The 23949-nt window shown below is 52.3% G+C and overlaps 1 protein-coding gene across 3 annotated transcripts in view; it reads left to right on the top strand.

Moving 5' to 3' along the window:
* The window catches only part of PROX1 (prospero homeobox 1), a 50829-nt gene extending 27915 nt beyond the window's left edge, over positions 1 to 22914 (top strand). For all 3 annotated transcript variants that reach the window (XM_056110773.1, XM_056110774.1, XM_056110772.1), the window contains one exon: positions 17472 to 22914. In XM_056110773.1, the coding sequence (XP_055966748.1) occupies positions 17472 to 17657 (186 nt within the window). In that variant the 3' untranslated portion in view covers positions 17658 to 22914. The remainder of the gene's footprint in view (positions 1 to 17471) is intronic.
* The last annotated feature ends 1035 nt before the right edge of the window (positions 22915 to 23949 follow it).

Genomic DNA, 23949 nt, shown 5'->3' with positions numbered 1-23949 from the left:
ACACCCAGGCTGGCTCCTATGTGCACACAAATGCAGGCACACATGCACACACACACTTCTGAGCACCTGCCAAGGGTCTTCTCTCTCCCACACCTTCCTCTGTGCCCTGCCCACCACCGAGTGTGCACACAGTTCAGATTTAGTGCGTTTGGAAGTCTCTCACCCGCATCGTCATCTCTTTAAAGAAAAAAATGAGGGCAGGTGGGTTTGGGAAGCGCTTCCTCTGCTCCAAATAGACACTTAAATATGAGTGATCATTTGGAAAACTGGCACATGAGCAAGAGCCGTTCGCTGCTGCTCCTGTCTCTTGGCCTCAAAGCTGCTGAGCCGTTTAAACGATCACACGACACACTCTTGGTGGGTGGCGAGAAGGCAAAGAAACCCTCACACCATTTCTTTCCTTGCCAGTCCACCCCCGACAAGCCAAATGGGCCTTTTAAGAGACTAAATGAATGTGCTCCGAATATGTGCTCGCACATGGCTGTCTAGGGGCGCGCTCCTGGGACCCAGCGCCGGCCTGGAATTTGGAGATGAGGTGGTAGGGGCTGTGGGTTCAGGAGGAGGCTGCAGGGGGCGGTGTGGGAGTCGCGTGGGGGTGGGGAATTCTGTGCCTGCGTGTGCAGCTTTGCTGTTTTTTTTTTTCCCTTTCTCTGCTGGCCTTTTGGGATTCAAGGTGTTGATGGGTATAATGAAGTGGGGCCGATTGATTTCTCATCTGTTTGGTAATGTCACTGCATCTGCAGCGCCCTGGGTCTTTTTGTCATGGGGTTACATTCAAACCCAGTGAGTTCAACTTTCAAACCTCCTTACTCGACACTTTTATTAGTGATCGTCTCCCCTGACCTTTTCCACATCCTTAAAGAAAAACCTCGAGCCGGGCCTGTCGCCTTCCTTGGCTTATTGTCCTTTGTTGGGGGGAACAAAGCGGGTCCCGCAGGGGTGATCGCCCATAATTATACAGCTTTCCATGACGGTGTCTTGGCACATCGCAAAGTTCAGAGGAGCTTTTAGAATGAAAAAAAAAAAGATGTTTTGTGGAGGCCCATGCGGGGTCTCATCTTTCCTTCAGACAAGAGTTCAAGGCTCCTCCTCAGGCTTCCCCACGCCGAGCTTTTTCTCCTCCTGCTTCATAAAGTTGAAAGAGGCTTCGGTGGGGTCTTATGATCTGCTTCCTTTGAAAGATTGTTCCTCCGCGCATGGCCCCTTTGACTTCAAGGGTTCACAGATGCCCGTCTTTAGGTACCGCGTGTCTGACCTTATCAGTTACTCCATTTCATGTCGCAGAAAAAGTCTGCACTCTTTGTGTTTGTCTGTTTTGCCTCTATGAAATGATTTTCGTGAAAAGACTGTCCTTTTTAACACAGCGCTGCGCACCGCCGCCTCCCCTCCCTGTGGCTTTGCTCTCTTTAAAAAAAAGTCCTTGTGTTTTGTGTATGGATGAGTTCACAGTGAGAATAGAATTATACAAGGGCAGACGCACACACAAAAAAAATCTTTGGCTCTCCTCTTCCCGCCACCCCCCACCCCCCACGATCTGTCGCCCCCGCCCCGCCCCCTCCCGCCACGCTCCTTACCCCAACGGGCAGAGCCATGAGCAAGAGGAGGGGGCAGCCCCAGGTTTGGGGTGGCAGTGGGCTTCCCCCACCTCTGGGACCGACCCTGAAGGCCTTCATCATTAATCGTCCTTCTGAGACGAAGAGGTTTGGACAGGCTGGGGGGTGGGGGGCGGCTATTGTGTGTGGGCTGCTCACGCCCCTCTTCTCTCCACCTCCCACAGAGGGATGATCCAGGGGACCCTCGGGACAAGCTCTCTGATGAGGCTGCTGCCGGGGGTGGGGGTGCAGGGGGCCAGGGCAGCGGCGAGGGGAGCCATTGTGTCGGGTCCGTTCGGTTCTTAAGGTTCTAAGAACCTTTTGAAAGGAGCCCATTTGTTTCGACTAGAATCAACGGGCCCATTCAGCCAACCCGGGCCCATTCCAGACTCAGTGGCTCTGCTCGTGGCAGACGCGGATCCATTTCAATCTAGTGCCTCCTCCCCCGCCCGCCTCTTCCCCATCTTTTCATGTGGGCTTCTCACCGTCTGGCCTGGGCATGATTCTTACTGCCCCTTCCCTGCCTCTCTCAGCAGCTCAGGGTCAGGTGCCAAGTATGTGAGTGTGAGCTGGTGCGATGTACAGAGATCAGCAAATATCTTTGGGTGAGGTACGGAAGTTTGGTCCCTAGAGGTCCGTTTTTGAAGTTTAGAACCGTCTCCCCACTTTCCTCGGTTGCCTTGAGCTTGCTCACCTTCGGTGCTGTCTGGTAACATGATATAAAGCAAATACAGTCCACCCCCTCCGCCCTCCGCCCTGCTGCTGAGCGTGGGGCAGAGGTGCAGCGTGCCCTGGAGAAGGAGGAAAGGGGCGAGTCTTCCTCCCTGACGCTCAGCCTCTGAGCCGGCCCCGCGGGGAGAGACCCACTGCAGCCTCTTTCCAAGGAGCCAGGGCCCGACGGGCACCCGGGTAGGCCTGGGATGGGGCCCTTGTCGCTGTCACAGCCACTTCCGGGCTGCGGGACCCCCCTGAGCCCCAGACCCCTGACAGGAGGGCCCTCAGGGAAGCCAGCCGGACAGTCTCCCTGGGGCTCTTTGAACAAGACTTTCCCCATAGCCCTTTTGGGATTTAAAGAGAACCCGGCCCTGGAAGTTGATGCCACTAATACAGTCCTTCCCCAAAAGAGGGTCATAAAACATTGAAGTTATTCTTATGAATCTTTCATTAGAAGCAATGAAAAGGAGCAGTGCCGGGCCGGCCTTTGTGCAACTGCCTCTTCTTCCTTCCGGCGAGGACTATTGTTCTTGTGGCTCCTCAAACAGACTTTCACTTTCAACCCGACAAAAGTCGCTTCAAAGCCAGCAGCTGCGCTAACACGCCCACCTCACCTGGCCAGGCCGCTGGGCAGGTGACCGACCCGGCAGCTGATGCCTGCTTTCCATGGGGCCTTTGAGGTGGGCCACGGACTGCTAATTGGTGGGCTCCCCTAGACCTCGCCGCCCCCCTCCCCCCCGCCCCCGGATTTCTGGCCTTTTCTTCCCAGCAGATGCCTCCTGGGGCATGAGCCAGGCCGGACAAAGTGTGAGTGAGCCCTGGATTTAGCAGGAGATAGAGGCCGTCTGGCGAGTGCCCTCTCCTGCCCCTGCCTGCCTCCCCGCCTCCTGGGGCGGGCTGGATGGGACACCCCTCACCTGAGGGGACAGCCCCGGGCACAGAGGCTGGGGCCCAGGCCTCTCCTTGCCTGCTGTCACCTTGTGCGCGGTCTGGGCTGTGACATTGATGGTGATTATGTCATTATTTTGCTCTGGGGGCCTGGCACATCTGCAGAGCCCAAGTGCATCTTCGCGGGGCTGGCACGCGGCCACCCCACAAATGCTTCATTAGCTGCTGCTCCCCTCCCAGACGCCGAGCCCAAGCCCAGGCTGCCCGCGCCTCCCTTTGTGTGCCTGGCCCCGGCACGTTCACGTCCACTCCCCTCCCCCCTCCTCCCTCCCCCGGCTCTCCACTCCAGATGTCCCCCGGGGCTCTGGCCCCGTGACCCCGAATGGAGCCCAGAGTGGACTGTGGGAAGTGAAGTGACCAAGACCCTTTCCCCCATGCCCACCCCCACTTCTTCCCTCTCCTGTACCCCCAGTGAATTGTGACATTAGCCGGCCCCTGCCCAAGGCCAAGAGCTGCCAGGCATGGGGCCAGAACAGAGAGCTTGGCCGGCGGGGCGGCTGGGAGAGGCAGGGGGTCAGGCCTGGGCCTCGCCAGCTCTCACCCAGGCCCCTCTGCCTACTACCCCTCTCCCAGTGCCCAGAGCAGAGAACACACTCCCGCTTCCGGAAGGTTCTCTCCCTGCGGGTGCCCTTTTGCCCCACTTGGCTCTCACTGTCCTGTCCGTGGGCCCTGAGAGTGACTTGTGATGAGCTACTTAGTGATGCAGATCAGGGATAGGTGAGTCTGTTTGATCCTGCACATGGAGGCGCCCCCTCCTCCTCCCCCCGCCCTTTTGTGGAAGGTTCTGGTTTCCTTGAGCTTCAGAACTTGCAGGAAGGCTTTGCACCCCATCTTGCATTCCCCTTGGGTCTGAATGAGTCGTTTCTGCCCCCTGCCCCCTCCCACTCCCTACTCATGGGCTTGGCTGGTTTCTGTCTGGACCATGGCAATATCAGATGTCTTGAATGTCTCCCAGTGAGACCTAGTTTTGGATTTTAAGGTTGTGTTTATTTTCCTGGGAACTGGGGTCAGGTCCTTGCCTGGACTCCTTAAGTGGACTCTGTCTAGCTAAGAACTCAGAAACGGGCCGCAGACGGAGAACAGGGGAAGAAGTAATTGCCTCATGCCTACACCAACCCTGTCCCCCCCACAGCACCATATACAGTTCCCTGGGCATGGCCAGAGCCACTTGTGAGCACAGAGCCAAGAGCTGAGTGTCTGCCAGGTATTCACCCACTCTCCTACCCACCCCCCCAAAAGCTGTAGGATACTGGCTAGGACCCCCACTCCCAGATTCCTGAGCCTGCTAGCCTAGGGGCCCTGTGCCCCTCTTGGGGACGAACAAGTGCAGGGAGGGAGCAGGAGGCGTGTTGCAGAGGGCGGACCCTGTGCAGAATGAACCGTTTTCTCTAAAGACTCAGGATGTACCCAGAACATCCCTCACCTCCCATTATTAGATCATTATGATTTTATCACCCATGGGTTTATTTAAACCTCTGCAAAAACCAGCTCCACTCAGACTATCCCACTCCTCAAGATAATAATTATCTAAATTTATTACCTGCTGGGAAAATAGTATCTCCTTTTTATGGTTCTTCAAGTGATTCCCTTGAACTCCAAAGGGACATCTGTCCTTCTAATAGGCTGGGATTCACAACACCGGGCTAGGCCATAGCTCACTAGCAGGACCCTTCCTGCTTCTGTAGACTCTGATGGTTGTTCCTCCATCTTCTGCATTCATCCCAGTGAAGGAACTTGACTTTTGCTTGAAAGTACGATCTCAGGCAGCCACGGGGCAGCCCATCTATAAGGCCTTCTCCATCTGGGTTCTCCACCTGGAGTCTCTAGATCGTTGAGCCTCTAGACAACAGGGTGATGACATCCAGGCACTTGTGGTACCGCCAACCCTCCTCCTGGTGGGATTTTAAAACATTCCCCCTGAAGTTGCTTATTTTCGGGGAGTGGAGGCACACCCAGAGGTGCCGAGGTCTTACTCTTGGCTCTGTGCTCAAGGACCTCTACTGGCAGACTCGGTATTGAGGGTCGAATCTAGGTCAGCTGAGTGCAAGGCAAGCACCCTCCCCACTGTATTATCTCTCCGCCCCTGAAGTTGGCATTTCTGGAGTCACATCTTAGGAGCCATGTGTGTGATAAAAATGAACAGTTCCATGGAACCCATGTTTTAGACTCTGGCAAAAACTGATGGTCCTCATGGGGACGCCCCTTGGAAAATGGGAGGTAGTGCTTGGTGTGCACGTGTGCCCTGTGGGTATAGCAGGCACCTATGCCCAGGGGGTGGAATGACTGGCAGCATGGTCAGCAGAGTTGGACTTAACCAGCATAGGAGCAAGAGCACTAAGGCCAGGAAGTGGCCCCACCCCCCCGCCCGAAACCCCCTGGGAAGCCTTGGGAGCCATTTGCAACAAAACTTCCACTCGTATCATTTGATGGGGTCCCTACTGGGAAGCGTTTCGACATCACTGGTCCAGTACTAGAACAAGGCAGCACCCCCAGGGCTGAGAGATAGGGCAGGGTGTGGTTAGACCCGGCACCTCATACCTGGTCCCGAGACACAGCTGGGTATAGCCCTGGAAGGGCTGGGAAGCCCCTCCTGGGGTGGTCTGGGGAACCCCCTGGCACTATATACTCAAGTTCTGGCATTGAACTGCGCATCATACATGAGCCCAGGGCTCCCTGAGCACCTCCTGGGAGGTCCTCTGCCCCCCACCCACGTCAGCATGGCATTGCAGAGCACAGGCTTTTCTGCTGAGACCTTGACATGTGTCTTGCCCCCAGCTTGTGCCTCAGTTTCCTGGTCTGTAAAGTGGGGGACTCAGTACCCAGCTCTCCAAAGGCTCACAAGGAAGTGGGTGCTAAGGGCACACGTGCACAGCCTACATGGTGGGCGGAGAGGACAGCCGAGTCCGAGGGCATGGAACGGCAGTGGGTGGTAGCCCAGCGTTGCGCCATTTCCCCTGATGCGAAGTAGCACGGCAAACAAGGGTACAGGTGGCGGGGGTCCTCGTCGGTCTTGGCCAGAGTGCAGGCCAGATGGGATGAGAAGAACCTGGTGGTGCCTGGTGGCAGCAATGCCACAACCCAGAACACCTTGGTTTCTGGAGCCAACGTGTCACAGCCTCAGCGTTCTGGAGCTCAGGTTCTAGCACCCAGGGGCCACTGGTCAGGAGACGTGAGATGGGGCGCAGGCCGTGGCTGCCTGGACAGCGTCCTGCCTGAGTCCAGGAGGATAGGCCAGTATGAGGGAGACGCAATCCCCTCCCGCCCTCAGGGGCCTGGGGAGCCATTCCCTCCCTGGGGCCACAGCCGAGCACCTCGGGGACCTGCCACCTGGCTGCTCAGATACTTGTGCCAACCTGTGGGTTTTCAGGGGATGGCGCAGAGTGACCCAGCGGTCACCCCCCTACTTCCCCAGGGCACTCCTGTTGGTGACTGCTCCCCGGCCTCTCTGCCCAGTGGGGTGTCTGGCAGAGATGCAGAGTGCCCTCAGCGGTGTGGCTGCCCCAGGGTTTGGGTCTTACTTGTCTGGGACCACCCCTGGTGGTGCTTGAGAGCTGCCCCCTTGAGGGCCTTCCTGGTGATGCTGGGTGGGGGGGACCAGGATCACCCCTTGTAAGGCCAGGGCCCCAACCCTATGCTCTGTGGCATGTTTTGGCCAGCCCCATCCTTGCCTGAGGGGTAGGTCCTGGTGGTCTTCGCCGCGGAGCAGGTGGGGGGTGGTGAGGGCTGTGTTGGTGGGGGAGGTCTCAGGAAGGAGGCTCCCCCACCTCCCTGCTCTTGTGTGTTCCTGGCAGGGGACAGACCATGTTCAAGGCGCAGTAAGGACACAGCACGGGCTGCAGGCCTTGGGGTTGCCTGGGTTTGGGGCGAGGTTTGGGTGGGCCCCAGAAGTGGATGGGCCGCTCTGGCTGTTCCTCTGCTTGCTGCTAAGGGTATCTCAGCACCTGTCCTGACTCTGCCCATCACATGCTCCCAGCTCAGCCTCAGTGCCGCTGAGAGGGATGGGGACACATGAGGACATTGGCATCCCCTGAAGACACGGATGGAGATGGCCTGCCACAGTTGAGGGTGGAGACCTCTCACCAGGCCCTCTTCTGAGCACCCATTATTGACGTGGGGGGCTGCTCTCCCACGGCCCAGCTGTCTCAGAAGCCCCTTTCCATGTTTCTGTGACACGTGGAACAGAGCTAACCTCCCGGGCCCCCCAGGCTCCAAGCTCGGACTCGGGGGCTCACCCAGCTCATGTGGTACAGAGAGCAAAGGCATCCCAAAGACCGTGTCTTGGGGAACTCCAAATTCCAACCCACACTGTCGGGCCCTTCCATGCTGCTGTGTCAGAATCGGGCCCCTCCTGCAATGCACATTTGAGTCCTTCATTCCACACTGTGTTGTCCCACCCCAGGCATGAATGCAAGAGAAGTTGTCATGTACCCTGAAGGGTTTGGTCCCCCCAGGGGTGAGCTGACACTCATCCTGGTGGGCCAATGAAAATGCTTCGAGTCAGGGCGGCCCAGAAGCTTAACTTCTGCCTCTGCTGGCCTGGGATATTCACGGGTCCTTTGCTGGGACAGGAAAGTCGCGCCCTCAAGGCTGCCTAGGGCGGATGTGGCTTTGCCCTTGAACTCATCTGAGGAAATGCCAGCTCCCCCACCTTCCACTTACCCTCCACCGTCCCCAGGTCAGCAGGTCCTGCTGACCAAGTGGGCACTAGTGGGTGAAACGGAAGGGTTCAGGAGAAAGGAGGGAGCATCCCCCTGGACTCGGTCTCCCAGTCCCTTGTGGGAAAGGAGGGGCTGAACTCTGTGCTCCCCTCCTGCTTCTGATGTCCCCAAGCCCCACTTCTTGGGAACATTGGCCCTGTGCTGGTTGTCGCCCCCATGGCCCAGCTGCCATGGCACTGCAGAGGAGGCTCAGCGAGCACCGTGGGCGCGATCAAGCTCTGGGATTCTTGAGGCCCCCAGGATAAAGTGAGGGCCCGATGGGGTTACTCACCCCCGTGCATTTTCCCCATGTGCTTCGATTTTTCCTTCTTAGCTCTGTGACTCACTAGGAGTTGCAGTGACTTGAGACACAGTGGGGCCGGGGGTGGGAGGGAGGAAAGCAGACCCTCTCCCCCCAGACGTGATAGCCTGTTAGCTTCTCAGTGTTCGCCCAGGATGCTCAGCACCAGCTTCAGCCCCACAGGGTAGTGTGCAGACCTCGGGGGTTCGAGGCCAAGACCAGCTTTTTATCCTTATTCCCAGACTCAGGCAGTCATGGTCTTACTCAGCCCAACAGCTGCCTGCAGGGCCACCCAGGGGAAGTTTCCATGGTGAGGGTAGCCCTGCCTGCCCGGAGCCATATGTTCCCACTGAGGGACACTCAGGGGCCACAGGCACAACGCGTAACGCTTGGGGGCCAACGTGGACTGCAGGGGGCGGGGGTGTTTGCGGGAAAGAAGTGAGGTCTTAGGGGGCCAGGGTTGGAAGAAGGTTGAGGAGCTGCCGGAGAGAATGTGGAGAAATCTGGTGGAGAAAATGCCAACGCCCTTTTCTGTGACTGCAAAGCTGCGATTCAATGTGCTCAATGTGCTCGATTCTGCATCGGCCACGTGCTTGTAGGGCCACCGAGGCGTCTGTCGGAGACACCTTGCACATCGGCGGGGGTTCTGGATTCCCTGCCTTCCCGGTTTCCCCTGCACAGCCAGGCACTGGTGCACCACGCTTAAACTACCTTCCTCATCTCTGCGGTGGCCGCCCCTAAACTGCTCTCCGCTCCCAGCAGTTGTCCCCTGTCACCCCTTTTCCTGTACTTCCTGTCTGGAGGGAACTGAAGCGCTGGGTCTTTGGTCGTGCTCTGATGTTGCTCTGTTTCTTGCTCTCCCTTGTGAGGGAGTCGCGGCTTTGGACGGTGCGGGTGGGTGGGAGTATCCAGGGACCTGATCCCCTTCAGTTGCAAAGAGCCCCATCCAGTGAGTCCAGTGTGCTGCCTTAGCTGGCCCAGTTCCCCGGGTCTGGCCCACGTCTGCCCCCACAGGGCTCTGCCTGCTGGGGTCTCACCCCCGTCCTGGGAGTATCCTGTTGGTCTCCATGTGACTGTTCACTGCTGGGACATTGCCCCATGCTGAGTCTTGTCACCCTTGTCTGCTGGTCACGTCCCGGCATCACTGCAGGCTGCTGCAGAAGGGAGGGTGGGGGTGGCCTGGGGAGGTCCCTAGGACCCTGGGGTGCTGGAAGTATGTGGCTGAGAGGGAGCTCGGTCCTGGGGCTCCTGAGGGGCTCACCCACCTGGACCCCTCTGTCACATTTACATCAAATTGCTGCTGGGTTTCCACCAGCTGAAGCCCTGATTGCCAGCCCGCTGGAGACGGCGGCTCTGAGATTTGGCACGAAGGCGAGACCATCAGGTTAGCATGAATAAAGATTTCTTTCTTCCTCTCTTTTCAAAAGTCAGGCTGAGATGGAGTGTGGTGGGGGCAGAGCCCCCTGAGCCAGTTTAACCGTCTCCCCAGATCCCAGCTGTTCTCTGCATCTGTGAGAGGACCGAGAAACCTGCCCAGGGTGCACCCCCTCGCCCCCCGAGAGGCCGCGCCCCGCACAACACCATCTTATCACACTTAAAGGATGTTTATCCAGTTCTGGAGAGGGAGTGGGCAGACTGTGAAGGCCACATACTTTTCCAACCTTGGTTGCGACACGTTTGCCCATTTTGAAACTGTCTTTATCTAGCCGAGAAAACGAAAATCTATTTGACAAAGTAGCACTCTGCCCGGTTTATCTTGCAATATGGCTTTAGCTCACTGAGTCTATTGATTTCCTTAAATTAATGTTTACAGAATGCTACCGAATTTCGCTCAACAGAACATTGTTCTTTTGGAGGTTTATGAAATTAAAAAAAAAAGAAAGAAAGGAAAGAAAAGGCACGGACTGTTATGGCTTTGTTTCGATCCAGGGAATATGGGGATTTTTGTTGTTGTTGTTGTTATTGTTGAGTTTTTATTGTTTTTTTTTACGGAGGGTAGCCTTGAACTATAGCCACTTCCTGTAAGCATTTGCTCTTCACTTATTTAAAGAGCAAAACATCTAACTAGGGAGTGTGCTCGCTCCCAGGACAGAATCTCAGAGGTCTCCCCCTGCCGTGCTCTGAGCCCCTCTGAGACCCCGTCAGGAGGCAGGGAGCAGGGAGCCCTGAGAGGAAGTGGAGAGCACAAACACCTGCAGGCCCAGCACTCTCCCCTGCCTTCACCCCTGCAACCTGGCAATCCCCCACCCGCCCCGTTATTCCAGACCCTTCCAAGCTCAGGAGGGCATGTTCTCCTTAGAGTCGACCCGCAGGTGGGCCAGTTGCCTGTTGATGTTCAGAGCCTTCTTCCTCAGAGGGAACATGGCACAGTTTCTAAGAAGGTTGGTCAAGGAAGCAACAGGAAACTGAGGAAATGCGAAGTAACTTTGCTCCACTCCTGGGCTCAGCCAATTCGAAGGCCCAGGCCCCAAGCCCTGGAAGGGCAGTCGAGGGTTGGTGGCGGAGGGCCTCCTGCGGGCTGGGCCCTTTTCTGCAGGTTCCAGTCACCCCTGCTTCTGCCAGCTCTTTCCTCTCTGTGAGGCCCTTTCCCGGGGACTGGCGTGGGAATGTCATCATCCCCTGCCCAGGGTATACACACCCCATTTCCTCCCCATCCCCCCACAGATGGCTGTGTGTGGGTTCATGGGGGCACCCAAGGGATGGTGCCTTCTGGTCTGTCTCACCGCTGTCTCCCTCCCCTACCCAGCAGAGTGGGCGAGAGTGGGGCACAGACCCACTTTCACACCTGCTCCCACCTTTCCTCCTGCCCTTTCCCCTGCCGCCAGCTCCCAGTCTCTGGGACACGGTCCGAACACGGCCCCTGCGTGTGCTGTGTCAGAGCCCGGCCCAGAGCTGTCTCTCTCAGTGATCAATATTTACTTAACAAACAGCAGGGATCCACGAGTCTGCTTAGCGAGGCCGGGCACAGTGCAGGAGGGTGGACGTACGCCCAGGACAGTGCTTTGGCGATGTCTTTCCCAGGATCTGCTTGCTTTTGTGTGCCACCTTATCTGAGGGACCCCAGAAATCATCTAGGAAGAGGCTCCGCACTCTGACCCCTGCTTCTGTGTCTGTCAGAAATTCTCTGATGGGAAAAGCAGCCCCGGGGGGAGGTACCTTTTGTGTGGGTGGAAGGGGATGATGACAGTAGGGGGGTCTTTGAACAAGACCCGTAGGACTTAGGACCCATAGGCCCGGTAGCCCCCAGGTTTGGGCTGGGGGTTTCCCTGTGACCCTGGGCACAGATGGAAACAATGCCAGTGCCTTGGCCGGTGCCCCAATGTGTTTCTGATGCTGTGTGACATTCATGCTTTACAAATAAAACCCAGAGACAGAACTCCAGATGTTCAAGGCTGCACTCTGGGTCCGGGGGTTTACCAGGTCCAGCTTGAACCTTGAATCCCAGGGCTGGGCCGCCAAAGTTTGGAGAGTGCCGCGCTGTCCACCCGGCTGGACACATCTTCTGGAAGGTGCGGCTCGGCCCCTTCCACACTGCCGAGGAGGCGTCGGGCCCCAGGGGAGGCTGGCACTGGGGGGTGGGGGATGGGGGGCGGCTGGGGAGTTATTTATTTATTTGATTTTGTGAATCGGTGTTGTAAAAGCCATCTGAAATATTCATGCAGATTGTCTGAGGAGCCCGTTTCTGTTTTATTTACTGCCCAGTGGAACAGCTACAGCGGATTAGTCCTACAATACCAGTAACAAAGACCCAACAGCTGATGCATGTGGTGTGAGGAGGTGACAAACGGTTAAAGCTCGCTGTTGGCTGCGGGCGGGCGGTCAGCAGATGCAGACAAAAGGGTTTGTGACAAGAATAACTCTCTCCAAGGCGAGCAGTGAGGAGTATCCAAAATACCAGTACCCTTTTCTCCTTGACAGTGTCTTCTGACAGTCAGCACTTCAGCGCCCTTTTATGGCAGGGAAAAATGGAGGCGGGGGGGGGGGGGCGACACACATGTTCTCCCAGCACACTTTCCAGTGGCCAGCCAGGGGCTCAGTTCTTTCAGCTGTGACTCTAAAGCCTGGGGACGTGTGTGTGTGTGTGTGTGTGTGTGTGTGTGTGTGTGTGCGCGCGTGCACGCCTGTGCAGTTCCCCTGTGGAGGTAAGTTTGGAGGAAGGGGTCTGGTAGAGCAAGTGAAGGCACAATGCCTCGCAGCTCACTGGCCACTGAGGGCCGCCTCTGCCTGGCTGGCCCCTGGGGCCTTTCAGCAGACCTGGGAGTGCAGGAACAGTGCAGTTGGTGATGGGGAGGGAGTGAAGTGTCGGGGGCACAAGCCTGGCCATGGGCCGTCCCCCCAAGGGCCTGTGAGGTGTGATATTGGCCCCTATATGTTCCAGACACTCACAGAGGCTGCCTTCTCTTTAACCTTTGCGAGTCCCTTCTCTTCTTGGTGACATTCGTCCCACTGCCAAGAGAGCTTGGCAAGGCTTGGCAGCGTGCACACTTGCGGTGACCGCTAACCTTGGCGTGTCCTGTGCGCTGATGAGTGTCCGCAGCAACACAGAAGGCGGCTTTTATGATGTGCTGCAGAGGCTGGGGACAGCCGCGTCCATAAAACAAATCATCCTTGAAGGGAAGAAGAGGAGGAGGAAGACAGGACAGGACGTCGGTGCCATGGCTCCTGTCATACCCGGGGCCCGGGGGACAGCGACACACTATGCACCCAGCACTGTGGACAGATATGTGCATGGATGCATGAATTAGGGATTGCCCTGGGTGTCTGTCGGGGTGTGGTTGTTTATGTGTGTGCAGGTATGTACATGTGTGTGTATATGGGCCTGTGTGTACCTGTCTGTATTAGTATGTGTATAAGTATATATGTAAATGGGTGTGCAAGTGTGTACACAGGGATGCATATTCACATATATATGTATATGGGTGTGTATGTGTGTAAATAGGTATGTATATATATGTGTGTGTATATGTATATGGGTATTTGTATGTGTGTAAATGAGCGTGCATGTGTACATGGGTATGTAAGTGTATGGGGTGTGTGTATAAATATATGTATCTGGGTGTGTATGTGTATATAGGTGTGTATGTACAGTGTATATGTATATACACTTATACATATAAGTGTATATGTATATGGGTGTATGTATGTATATGGGTGTGTATGAGTGTGGAAGTGTGTAACAGGTGTGTGTGTGTTGGTGTGTATATGAGTGTGTATGTGTATATGCGTATATGGATGTGCATGTGGCTGCACATATGGGATGCATTACGGGGATGTATATGGGGCTGTGTGTAAGGGGTGTGTTTGGATGGTGTGTGGGTGAATGTACGTGTGTGTGTGTGTGTGTTGTGGGCATGCGTGAGTATATGTATGCATTCATGTATATGTATCTGTGTGTACCTATGTGTCCAGGGAGACTGTGCACTTCTGTCCCGGTGCCCATGAGACCCCTCTGTGTATCTGTCTTCTCCAAATACTGAAACAGCAGACGCAGCCCCTGGGATGCAAGCACCTTACTGGGTGCCTCTTCCCCAGCGGCTCCCACAGGGGACTCACACTCGGGCTAGAGACTGGGTGTCTTTGGTGTGGCTCGGGGGACACGTCCACAGGCGCCTTCCCCCTCCGGCATTGTCTCACATTCCAGGCTGTGATTGACTGTTAGCACCTGATGCTGAGGAGAAAGTCGGGTTCATCATGCAGATTGTTGGTTCTATTAAAAGAAACTCAGAGAAGGGTTTGCTTGTCACCATGGGGATTTTCTGCAGTTGTAATTAGTGATTGGAAGCCCAGTAGGTGTGAAGTCACTGAAAATATGAATAATATCATTCTCCTTAGTCTGAGTTTTTTTTTTAACTTTTTTTGGCCACACCCGGCAATGCTCAGGGGTTCCTCCTGGCTCTGCACTCAGGAATTACTCGTGGTGGTGCTTCGGATGCTGGAACTCGAACCCAGGTCAGCCTCATGCAAGGCAAACCCACTGTACTATCGCTCCAGCCCCCTTATCCTGAATTCTTTTAAAAATCATTTAAAAGATCCCCCATTTAAAAATCATTTGAATGGACCCCCCGCCCTCATTCTCTGTGGGAAGTCCGTGCTGTGGGAGGTGAGGCTCCCGTCTCCACCGATGCATGGACACCATTGACCTCTCGTGGATCCTCTGCAGAGAGGTCTGAGAATTCCTTCTAACTTCCTTATAGCAGTTTCGTCTGGTGTGTGAGTATTCCCAGCTGGTTCTAAAGTAGTGAAAGTGTTTCATCTGCTAGCAGAGATCCATCCCTTCCCAGACATGGCCCAGCAAGCTGCCTCTCCCGAGCCATCTTCCACTCCATTTCCATTTTCGGACAAGTTCCTAGCTCTGTGATGGCGTTTCTTGATCACAGATCTGCCACTCGTCAAGTGCAGGACCTCAGAGATTTAGAGATGGCCAGAGGTGGGGGGTGGGGCACTACAAGGGGCTGGCATGGTTTCACGGAAAGGCCTTGGGATGAGGCCCTTCATACGGACTTTCCCTGGCCTCAGTTCCTTCCTTAGAAGCTGAGGGGCTCCCATGTCAGGTGAAGTTCTGGGTCGCATTCCAGTTTTCTGTTATCAGTTCTTTCAACGTCCCTTTCTTCTAAGCCTTTAGAGTGAGGTGTTTTACCTCTGTGGTAGAGCCCTGGTCAGGGACTGGCTCACCCAGGCTGAGAGAGAATTGGGTGGGCCCGGAGGGAGCAGCATACAGAACCCACCTTTTATCTAAAGACATCTCAGGAGAGATTCATGCCCACAAGTTTGCAGTAAGCAAGAAGTCGAGTAGCTCAGGGTAGTAAGAGATTTTTGGGGAGAGCCTGGGTTGGCCACCAGAAGGGGTGAGGAGAGCAGTGGTCTCAAGCCCTTGGCAGTATCCTGGGCATGGTGGACTCGGGAGCCGCCCTACTCCCAAAGAAGGGACTGAGGTCTTCTCAGGCCAGCTGGGCGGACAGGACACTTCCTCCACCTCTCTCACATGCAGGCGCTGTTCTCCAGGCCCTGTTGCTCTAATGGTCTGAGGCTCCCACCCCTGCACCTTGGCCTGGGGCCCATGCTCTGTGGGGTTCTGGGGGTGGGCTGAGCTTCCGGCAGGCTGCCTCCCTCTGCGGCAGCTGACAGGCCATGGTCGCTCACTGCTCTGCCCCCAGCCAAACCCCAAGCTCAGCGTGGAGAGCATCCCACGACCCCTCCCTCATGGGAGAGCCCCTGGCACTTGGGAAGGGCAGTTGGGAGCCCTGCATTGTCTCAGTTAAAGAAGCAGCTGCCCCAGCCACTCTCCAGCCCCGGGCCTCCTGTCTGTTGTCCAGGCAAGCAAATACTCAGCTTACCATGCAGGGGGCTGGGCAGAGAGTCCATTGGGTTGGGCCGGCCCGGGTTTGGTCCCTAGCAACTTATAGGGTCTTCTGAGCCCTCCAAGATGGATTCCTTAGCACAGAGCCAGGAGTAAGACTTGAGTACCACCAAGTGTGGCCCAAATAACCCCCAAATAATGATAAATAAGAAGTGAGTGTTAGAGTTCATTTCTTCTCTGTGCCTCACCAGTTGCTTGCCCCAGTACCCCAATACACCACCCGTGTATTTAGTACATTTGGAGGAATCACCATAAAATTCCGGTGAACCCTCAGCAGTGCATAGTGGGGTGAGAGGGCACAGGTGCCTTTGGGGTGACTTTTCCAGAAGCATGGGGAAGGCTCCCATTTCTCTGCTCCGATTGGCCCCTGGGGAGACCCCCCTTTTTCTTTTCCTTGACAAAGAACCAATCATTCAGTTTTAGAAGCAACAAACATTGGAGACCAGACTTAAGTGCATGGTGAAACTGGGAAGCTGGTGGGTTAGTCTTGCTTTCTTACTAATTACTATTGTTAGTAAGTGAAGAAAAGGTGTGTATGTCGGGGTAATCAGTTATGTCAACACAATGGACACTGTAAGCAGCTTCTCTAACAAGGTGAAAATCTCTCACTTCCTATATGTAGACAAGTCTGTGTGTGTGTGTGTGTGTGTGTGTGTGCGTGCACACACACACATGCGCACGCATACCTGCTGTGGTGTCTGGGTCATTATCCTGTATGTCCTCATGGTCTGTGAAAATCATTAATAAACATGAAAGTGCCTGACAGGAGTGCTCTGAGTCTCCATGTGTACCTGGGCAGCACATACATGACTTATCAGGTGTACATACATCCCACCTAAACTGTCTCTGTGACCGTTGTGTTGGGGCCCAGGGTGCTTCCATCATGACATCGTGGACTGACAGAGATGCCTATTTCTGACCCTGTGGGAAAGACCAGGCAGCTGCTGGACAGTCAAACACACACACACACACACACACACACACACACACACACACACACTTGGCATGTGCACAGAGAAGCCAAGGACTGACGAATGGGAACTTTCAGCAGAATACTGGAGCATATTTGATCTGTGATGGAGCAGAGACACCCCCCCCCACCGTCTTCCTCCAGGTTTCTCTCTATAAAATGGGGCTAATTGCTCTTTCTAAGACCCTTGGGAGCATGATCTGACACCATGATTTTCAGTTGGCGTGTAACACAAAAAACCTAAAAACTGTTAGTTTTCATCATGCTCAGCTGCACTGTGGCCATCTTCAGGCACAATTCTGATCTCTTGTGGATTCTGGTTCTGCATCCGGCGTCTGGCCCAGAGGTGGTATTTTGTGGCACTGTGTTGGTGGTGCTCCTTCCTTCCTTCCTCCTCATGTAGAGCGCTTGGCTGTGCATGTGTACCCTGCTGAGAAGAGAGGCTCCCTTGGTGGAAAGTGAGGGTTCACCATTGAAAGTTGGGGTAAAAAAAGCATTCCTGGGCTTTTGAGAATGAGCCTTGTTGTAAAGGTGATCAGTAAAATTCAGAAGGACAAATTAGAATTTTTTCTGGAATAATTTACTGAATGAGGGACCCCAAAAGGCCTCTCCACCCTCATCTTCACCCCGTGCCTGTCTTTCCAACAGTGACATGCAGAGCTAACAAAATTCTTTCAAAATTCTAAGACCCACTAGAAGCGTCACTATCTCTAGGATGCCTTGACCTTAAGAGTTAAGCAGCTGGTCGTGCCCAGAAAAGCCCAAAACTTTTAGCAGAAATGTAGGTGCCCTGTAAGCAGGTCAGCAAGGCAGCGTGTAGCTCGTTGCCTTTGAAGACCCACAGATGTGAAATAGGAAACCTTGCTAAAGCGCTGTCTCCTTGTACCTGCAGGTTCCAGAGAGATTCCTGGAAGTTGCGCAGATCACCTTACGAGAATTTTTCAACGCCATTATCGCAGGCAAAGATGTCGACCCTTCCTGGAAGAAGGCCATATACAAGGTCATCTGCAAACTCGACAGTGAAGTTCCCGAGATTTTCAAATCCCCGAACTGCCTGCAAGAGCTGCTTCACGAGTAGGAATCTCAGCGCCTCTTTCTGAATGTATGAAAAGTCGCTGTCCCCCCCCTTGGATGCCCCCCGGTGTACGTGTCTGGACGTTGATTTCCTGTGGCGTGTACGGGAGGCATGGATATGTTATGAAATCAGCTGGTAATTGCCCGATTCCTCCTCCTCCTCCTCCTCCTCACCTTTCTCTCATGTTCTTTCCTTGCCCACTACAGGGGATGGTTCTTTCCCTTTTGCCTTTAGTTCACTTTTGCCCAAGGCCCTTAACATTGGGAGATTTCAAATAGGGTTGATTTTCTGGGACAGAGAAAGTTGGCGTGTGGAAAGGAGATCTAAGTGAGGAAGATGTGCATGAGAGATGCTTCCTCTTGCTCTAGTTCTTGCAAAGAGTAGCAGCTGGCCAGGCCCTCACCAGACAGTGCTGTGCCTCTTCCTCTGGCCGCTGAGATGGCCAGAAAACTCAATGAAACCCTGTCATGAGCTTAACTAGTTTGTTTGGCTTTAAACCCAGTCAAAATCTTTTTCTTCGATGTTTTTAAAACATCACTGATGGCCAACAAATCTTTTGAAAAGTACCTGCCCCCGCCCCCAAGACCAAGATGCAAAAGTTCTGATGAGCCTTTCTTCAGAGAAATGGCCAGCCCCTACCCCAACTCCCAAACTAGCCACACCAACCTCTTCTGGTGGTGAAGCAATTTTGCACAAAATCAGCTCTTTCAAGATGGGACTGGAAATCCCCTTAGTTGCATGGTCAAGTCTCCATCCTGGGTGTCATAGACCTTGGCCCATGGAGCGGTTCTGACCTCGCTTCTGCTTGCTATTTATCATGTTTTAGATATTAAATGACTCCTAAGTTTGAAATGTCCTCTTCACTCGACGTGTCTGTATGCTTACAAGAATTATTATTTGCCTCATTGAACACCTTTTCTTCCCCCACTTTCCAAGTCCCTTTCTGTAGTAAGGAACAGAGACACCGGAACTTGGCTAGGCATTTGTGCCTCTTCTGGAGCATGGGGAAACAGCCCCAGGCTCTCTCATCTCCAGAGGGCCTCGAGGGTTGGAATAAGCCACTTTCGTGGACAATTCCACACCAGCCTGATGAGTATTCAGAGTGGGGCCAGTCAAAGGAAGTGTTTATTCACTTGAATGTTCCTGACTAAGTCTCCTCTTAGCCAGAAGCTAGAGTGACCAAAGCGAGGGATGTAGGTGTAGTATAGCTTGAAGGTTTGGGGGTGCCCGTGGGCCAGATCTCAGCATGCACAGGAAAGCTAGCTGCTGTTCAATGCTTTCTTCCATGGTTCTCCTCCTCCATTTATTTCTTCCTTTCCAGAGGTTTTCAAAAGTCTCTGCATCCCCTACTTGCTTTTGAAGAGTTGTAGGCATTGACACTTCTTGGATCAGCTGGGCAGATGCAGTAAGAATTTCTCATTTATTCAAATAGCATCATAGAACCCTTTTGCTGTTGCTATTTGGATTCACGTGAACCCAATGACTCCATTACAGAGAACCTAAGCACCATTTTCCCCTACCCCAAATTGTCCCCAAGCTCCACTTGACTGGAGCGATGCAGGGTCACCTCTCCATGCAGATTCTCCTTCCTCGGTGGTCAGAGGATCTTTTATGTGGCTTGAAACTCGCTGCTGAACACAACTGGCCAGCATGACTCTTAGCACAAAGCCTTGGATCCTGCTGGCATCAGTGGCACCATCTTTGTACCACTCAGGTGCCATGGACAGAGGACAGTGGTCTGGGCCAAACACCACCACCACTTTGCTTTGTTCAGCGTCAAAACCAGACCCGGCCCAACTCCCTAATCCCATCAGCTTCACTGTGTCCTCATTCTGGCATCTCACTAGAACAAGAATGAAACCATGATGGTCAGATGACCATGACATTGGAATCAAATGCAAACCTCCCCCTGCCAAAAAACAATTCAATCAGTGCACAGTAGGAAAGCAAAGTCTCTGATGTCTCATCCCCATTCCCTGCTCTCAGGGAGCAAGAAGGGGGCCAGCCTTTCTCCCTGGGAGCCAGGGGTCTCTGCTCTCCCTGGAATCAGATCAGCACAGGGTTGCCATTTGCAATAGGCAGGCAAACATGGGGACTTTCACTTACAGACACACTAAAATGGTACCTTTGCAATCTGGAGCAGGTTTGGTTTCCTGACCAAATGTCTTTAGATCTTTCTTTAGTGCTATTCCTCCTTTCTGGTAGAAATTTCATAAGTACCAGAGTGGGCTCATTACTGAATGTTTATGCTCATACCCTCTGCATGTTCCAGAGATCTGGACAAGAACTCAGAGTAGAAACTGAGGCAGCAGGAGAATGTCACCTCTTGGTTCTAGAACTCTCTCCATCACTTTGCTCCTAGGTATTTCCCCCCATTTTGCAATTGGAAAATCTTGTGCCTCCCAGTACCTGAGAAAAGGACAAACACTGAGAGTTCCTAAGTGTACAGGTTTGAGGTGTATATCTTTCAAATCTTCACCCCATTTCCACTGGATGAGATTCATTCTTCTGGAGACAGTTAACTCCCTGACGAGGGGGTATAAAGAATGAGGGATAGTTGACAGGAAAACTCTCAAGTCCATGCTGAAATACCACATTTTCGCTTCCTACTAATCCTAAACTGTTTTTTGTATGTTCACTTGAGGGTATAGTCTGTGCCTAGTCCGAAAACGCACCAGCTGGAGGGATTTTTTTCTTTTAAAGAAATCCTTCAAAATACCAGTTATTTTCCACCGATACAGTTGTCGTTGTGCCTTCTGTGGCTTCTGATTCCATCGTCTGACTTTATTTCCAATTTCTACCGCTGCAATAAACACTGGTTCCTTTCTGGCTGTTGGACATGACATTGATAGCTATGCATACTTTGTGTCTTTTTCAAACAAACCGGAGACTACACTTTTGAAGAAAAGAGTTTTTAAAACAGTTTGATATCACAAATTATTTTTTCCTCAATTGTTTGAGCAGCATTTGAGTTTTGAAAATTCTTGTAGAAGCCAATTTTTTGTAACTGTGGTGCAGATCTTGTGTTTTCTTAGCCTAATGAAAAGTAGTATAGAAGCAATATTTCATGCCCTGTGCTCTAAATGTGTGTGCATGTATGCACACTTACAGATATATACACACGGAAAAACAGACATATATGTTGTGTGTATGACACGCACAGCTTACCTTTCCCTATCTAGATTTGAGGACCTGTTTTAGAGCTTTGTTATGCTTTCTGAAAAGAATGTTCTATTTGCAACAAGAAAATAAGAATTCTTACTGTATCTCTGGCTATTTCATGAGGACACTTTACAATCTGGGGCCAAGCAGCACGGAAGATGATAGAATGTAGTGATTCTTTAAGGAACCATTCACCCACCTACTCCTCAAGTTTGCTTTATACCTGTCTTATTTCATGAAAGGATTTCTTTTGCAGAATCTTTGTTGTGCTAGGGATGTGGGTGAAGAACATTAAAAAAAATTCAAAACAAACAAAAAAAGCAAAAAGAAAAACACGCAAGCAAGAGGGGAACTTTTACAAAGCAATGTAAATATTTCATGCCATAGTCGTTGTTGGGTCCGATCTGGGATCTGAAGACTCACTCTTACCACCTCTGCTGAATTGATCACCAGCTCTCCAGTGACTGTGGAGACACTGGAAGCATTTCTCCTCATCCTACCCTCTCTTTTTAAAAGGGGACATTTGATCCACTGGCAAGTGTGAGGGTAATGTAGCTTTTGTAAATTTATATTTCTTTTTCTATGTACATGAAGACATTTAATGATTAACTCCCTGAACACACACACACACACACACACATACACACACTCATGCACACGCACATGCATACACACAGATACAGACAGACAGACACAGATACAGGTTGCTATTAAGTTGGAAAGATAAAGATTTGGGGGCTTTCAATAGAGAATGTGTCCCCTCCCAAAAGCATCATAAGTAAGTTCATCAAAGAAGAAAAGTGGCCTGCAGACTCCTTGAGAGCCACAGTGTCCCTGTAAAAAGACAGAACCCAACCTGTTTGCCATGTATATTATAGAGTATTCTTCATTGGTGTGGATAGTACACGTTTCCTTCTGGTACAGACTCTGTGTTTGCAGATCCCAAGAAGCATTGTTTTCAAAAAGCTCCCCTTTGAAGACTGTAACTGATTTCTAGGAGTAAGCAGTTCCCGTATTGCACTTAAATGTTATGTTGGAAGAAATGCAATTTTGTTTTTGGTAGATCTGTTGGTTGTAAACCGTCTATAAAACTCTCAGCTGGGATCAGAGGTGGTTTTTCACCTTCTCACCTTCTTCTAATTACCCTTCTAAGATTCTAACAGAACACAGAAGCACGTAGACGGAGTCTTTCCAACTCAGCCCTCTCTGACCCGACGCTCCTGAAAAGCACAGGCGTGAGCGAGAAAGGCAAAGCACGTGCCCCCTTTGGGACAGTGCCACGTTCTGTGCTTTTGAAATATTCTGTTCCTTCCCCTAGGTGGAAAAACACGATGAAATTGTCTATTACTGCTTCAAGATTAAAATGAGAAAAGCAAAGTCTTTGGGCTTGGTTTCAAAAATACCTAGAAGAAACAAAGGCCATGGCGCCCCAATACTGTCCCAGCCATTTCTCATATGTATATAGAATAAACCGTGTCAAAACACTGCCTTTATATTATTTAGCAATATGTTGTAAATAGCATTAAGCTCTTTTTTTTTGTAATAAAGACCCTTTGATTTGAATATAGTACAATAACTGAACTGATACAGTCAATTTTGGGGTTTTGTTGTTGTTTTTTTTTAAAGCTAGAGGCAATTTCAATTGTGGAATTTTTTGTTGTTGTTGTCTATTGTTCTGAAGACTTTGCATAATTTATTGGTTTAATTTATCCTAATTTATTTGATGAAGGTGTACAATTTTGTATTACCAAGGATGTACTGTAATATTAATTGATATGATAAAAAAAATGAGACTCCCTGTCCATATTTAAAAAGAAACTAAAAAGGTGCAGTAGACAATTGATTTTGAAGTCAAAATGAAAAAATGTAGTTTGGCAGCTACTAAATATTAAAACAGGAAACAAAATATGCTGGGGGGCGGGGGTGGGTTTCCTTTGTGTGTTTGAAGCTTTTGTATGACTCTCCCAACTCCGACCTTTGCTTTGTACCACTAAGAGGATACAGTAGTGGGATCGCCTTCTGTGCCTTCCATCTTCTCTTAAACTGAATGTATGTGCGTATATATGCAAGCTTGTGCAAAATAAAATAGACATGACAAGCTCAGTGCCATTGGCCTTTCTTCAAGCACGGGACACTTAGGGACGGGAAGATGGCTCAAAAGGCTTAGTTTGTCACCCCAGGGCTCCCCCCAGCATCACTGGGTGTGGCTCTGGTGGCATCCAGCACCCACAGAGCCAGGCATTGATCCTTCTAGTCCCGTTGGCCAAGATCGCTGACCTGGTCTTTGGGCCCTTGCACACAGCCTGGGGACCCCTATAAGCTACAAACGAAATCTGACCTGACACTCGCCTTTGGACATATGCTCTTTGGAAGCCTGGTGCCATCCACAGGGGACATATTTTCTTCTTTTTCCTGTCCTTACCTCGCTTCCTCATGCCCATGGAGTGCTGGTGGAGATGACAGCCCCCAAGCCCTGCATTGAGGCAATGTCTCTCCTGAAACCTCCGCTCGGCACACAGCACTTCCTGGCAGCACCAGGACACACACAGAAAGACCATCCACCCGTGGGCGACACCCTCGGTTCAGGTTGAAGTAATTTCTGTGGTTGCAAAGGTCTTTGTGTCCCCACACCCCCAAACCCTGGGCCAGGGTTCGACTTGGCATCTGGGGTCTGAGCTGCTGGTTTCTACTCTGGAAGGACCCAGGCTGCAGGATGGTGATGAACATTCTGCGTCTTTCTCACAGGCTCCGTGAGATGGGCGGGGCCCAGGTTTGAGATGGAGAACACAAGCTCTCCATCGTGTGAGCTCTCACACGACCCTTTCCCTCTGTCGCTTTGTTCTCCTCACACAGGTGCCTGGGGAAGGAGAGGACCCCACATCCTTCCTGGGATAGCTGGTTCAAACCCCATTTGCAGCTGCGCCCACTCCACATCTTTCATTCTGTAGCCCAAGCCATCCTCAGGGCTTAGACTTCTTTTTGGACTTCCTTCTACATTATGATGGTTTCCTTGTGTGTATGTGTATAGGTGGGTGGGGAGGGGCAAGGGGTGTTGGGCCACACTCGGGGATTATTCCTGAGTCTGTGCTCAGGGACCACAGCTGGTGCCAGAGTTTTAATTCAGGATCGTGAG

Source organism: Sorex fumeus, unplaced genomic scaffold (assembly GCF_029834395.1).
Source record: "Sorex fumeus unplaced genomic scaffold, SorFum_2.1 ptg000010l, whole genome shotgun sequence".
Classification (NCBI taxonomy): domain Eukaryota; kingdom Metazoa; phylum Chordata; class Mammalia; order Eulipotyphla; family Soricidae; genus Sorex; species Sorex fumeus.
Note: the sequence above shows the minus strand (reverse complement) of the source record. Positions and strands in the feature narration are given on the sequence as shown.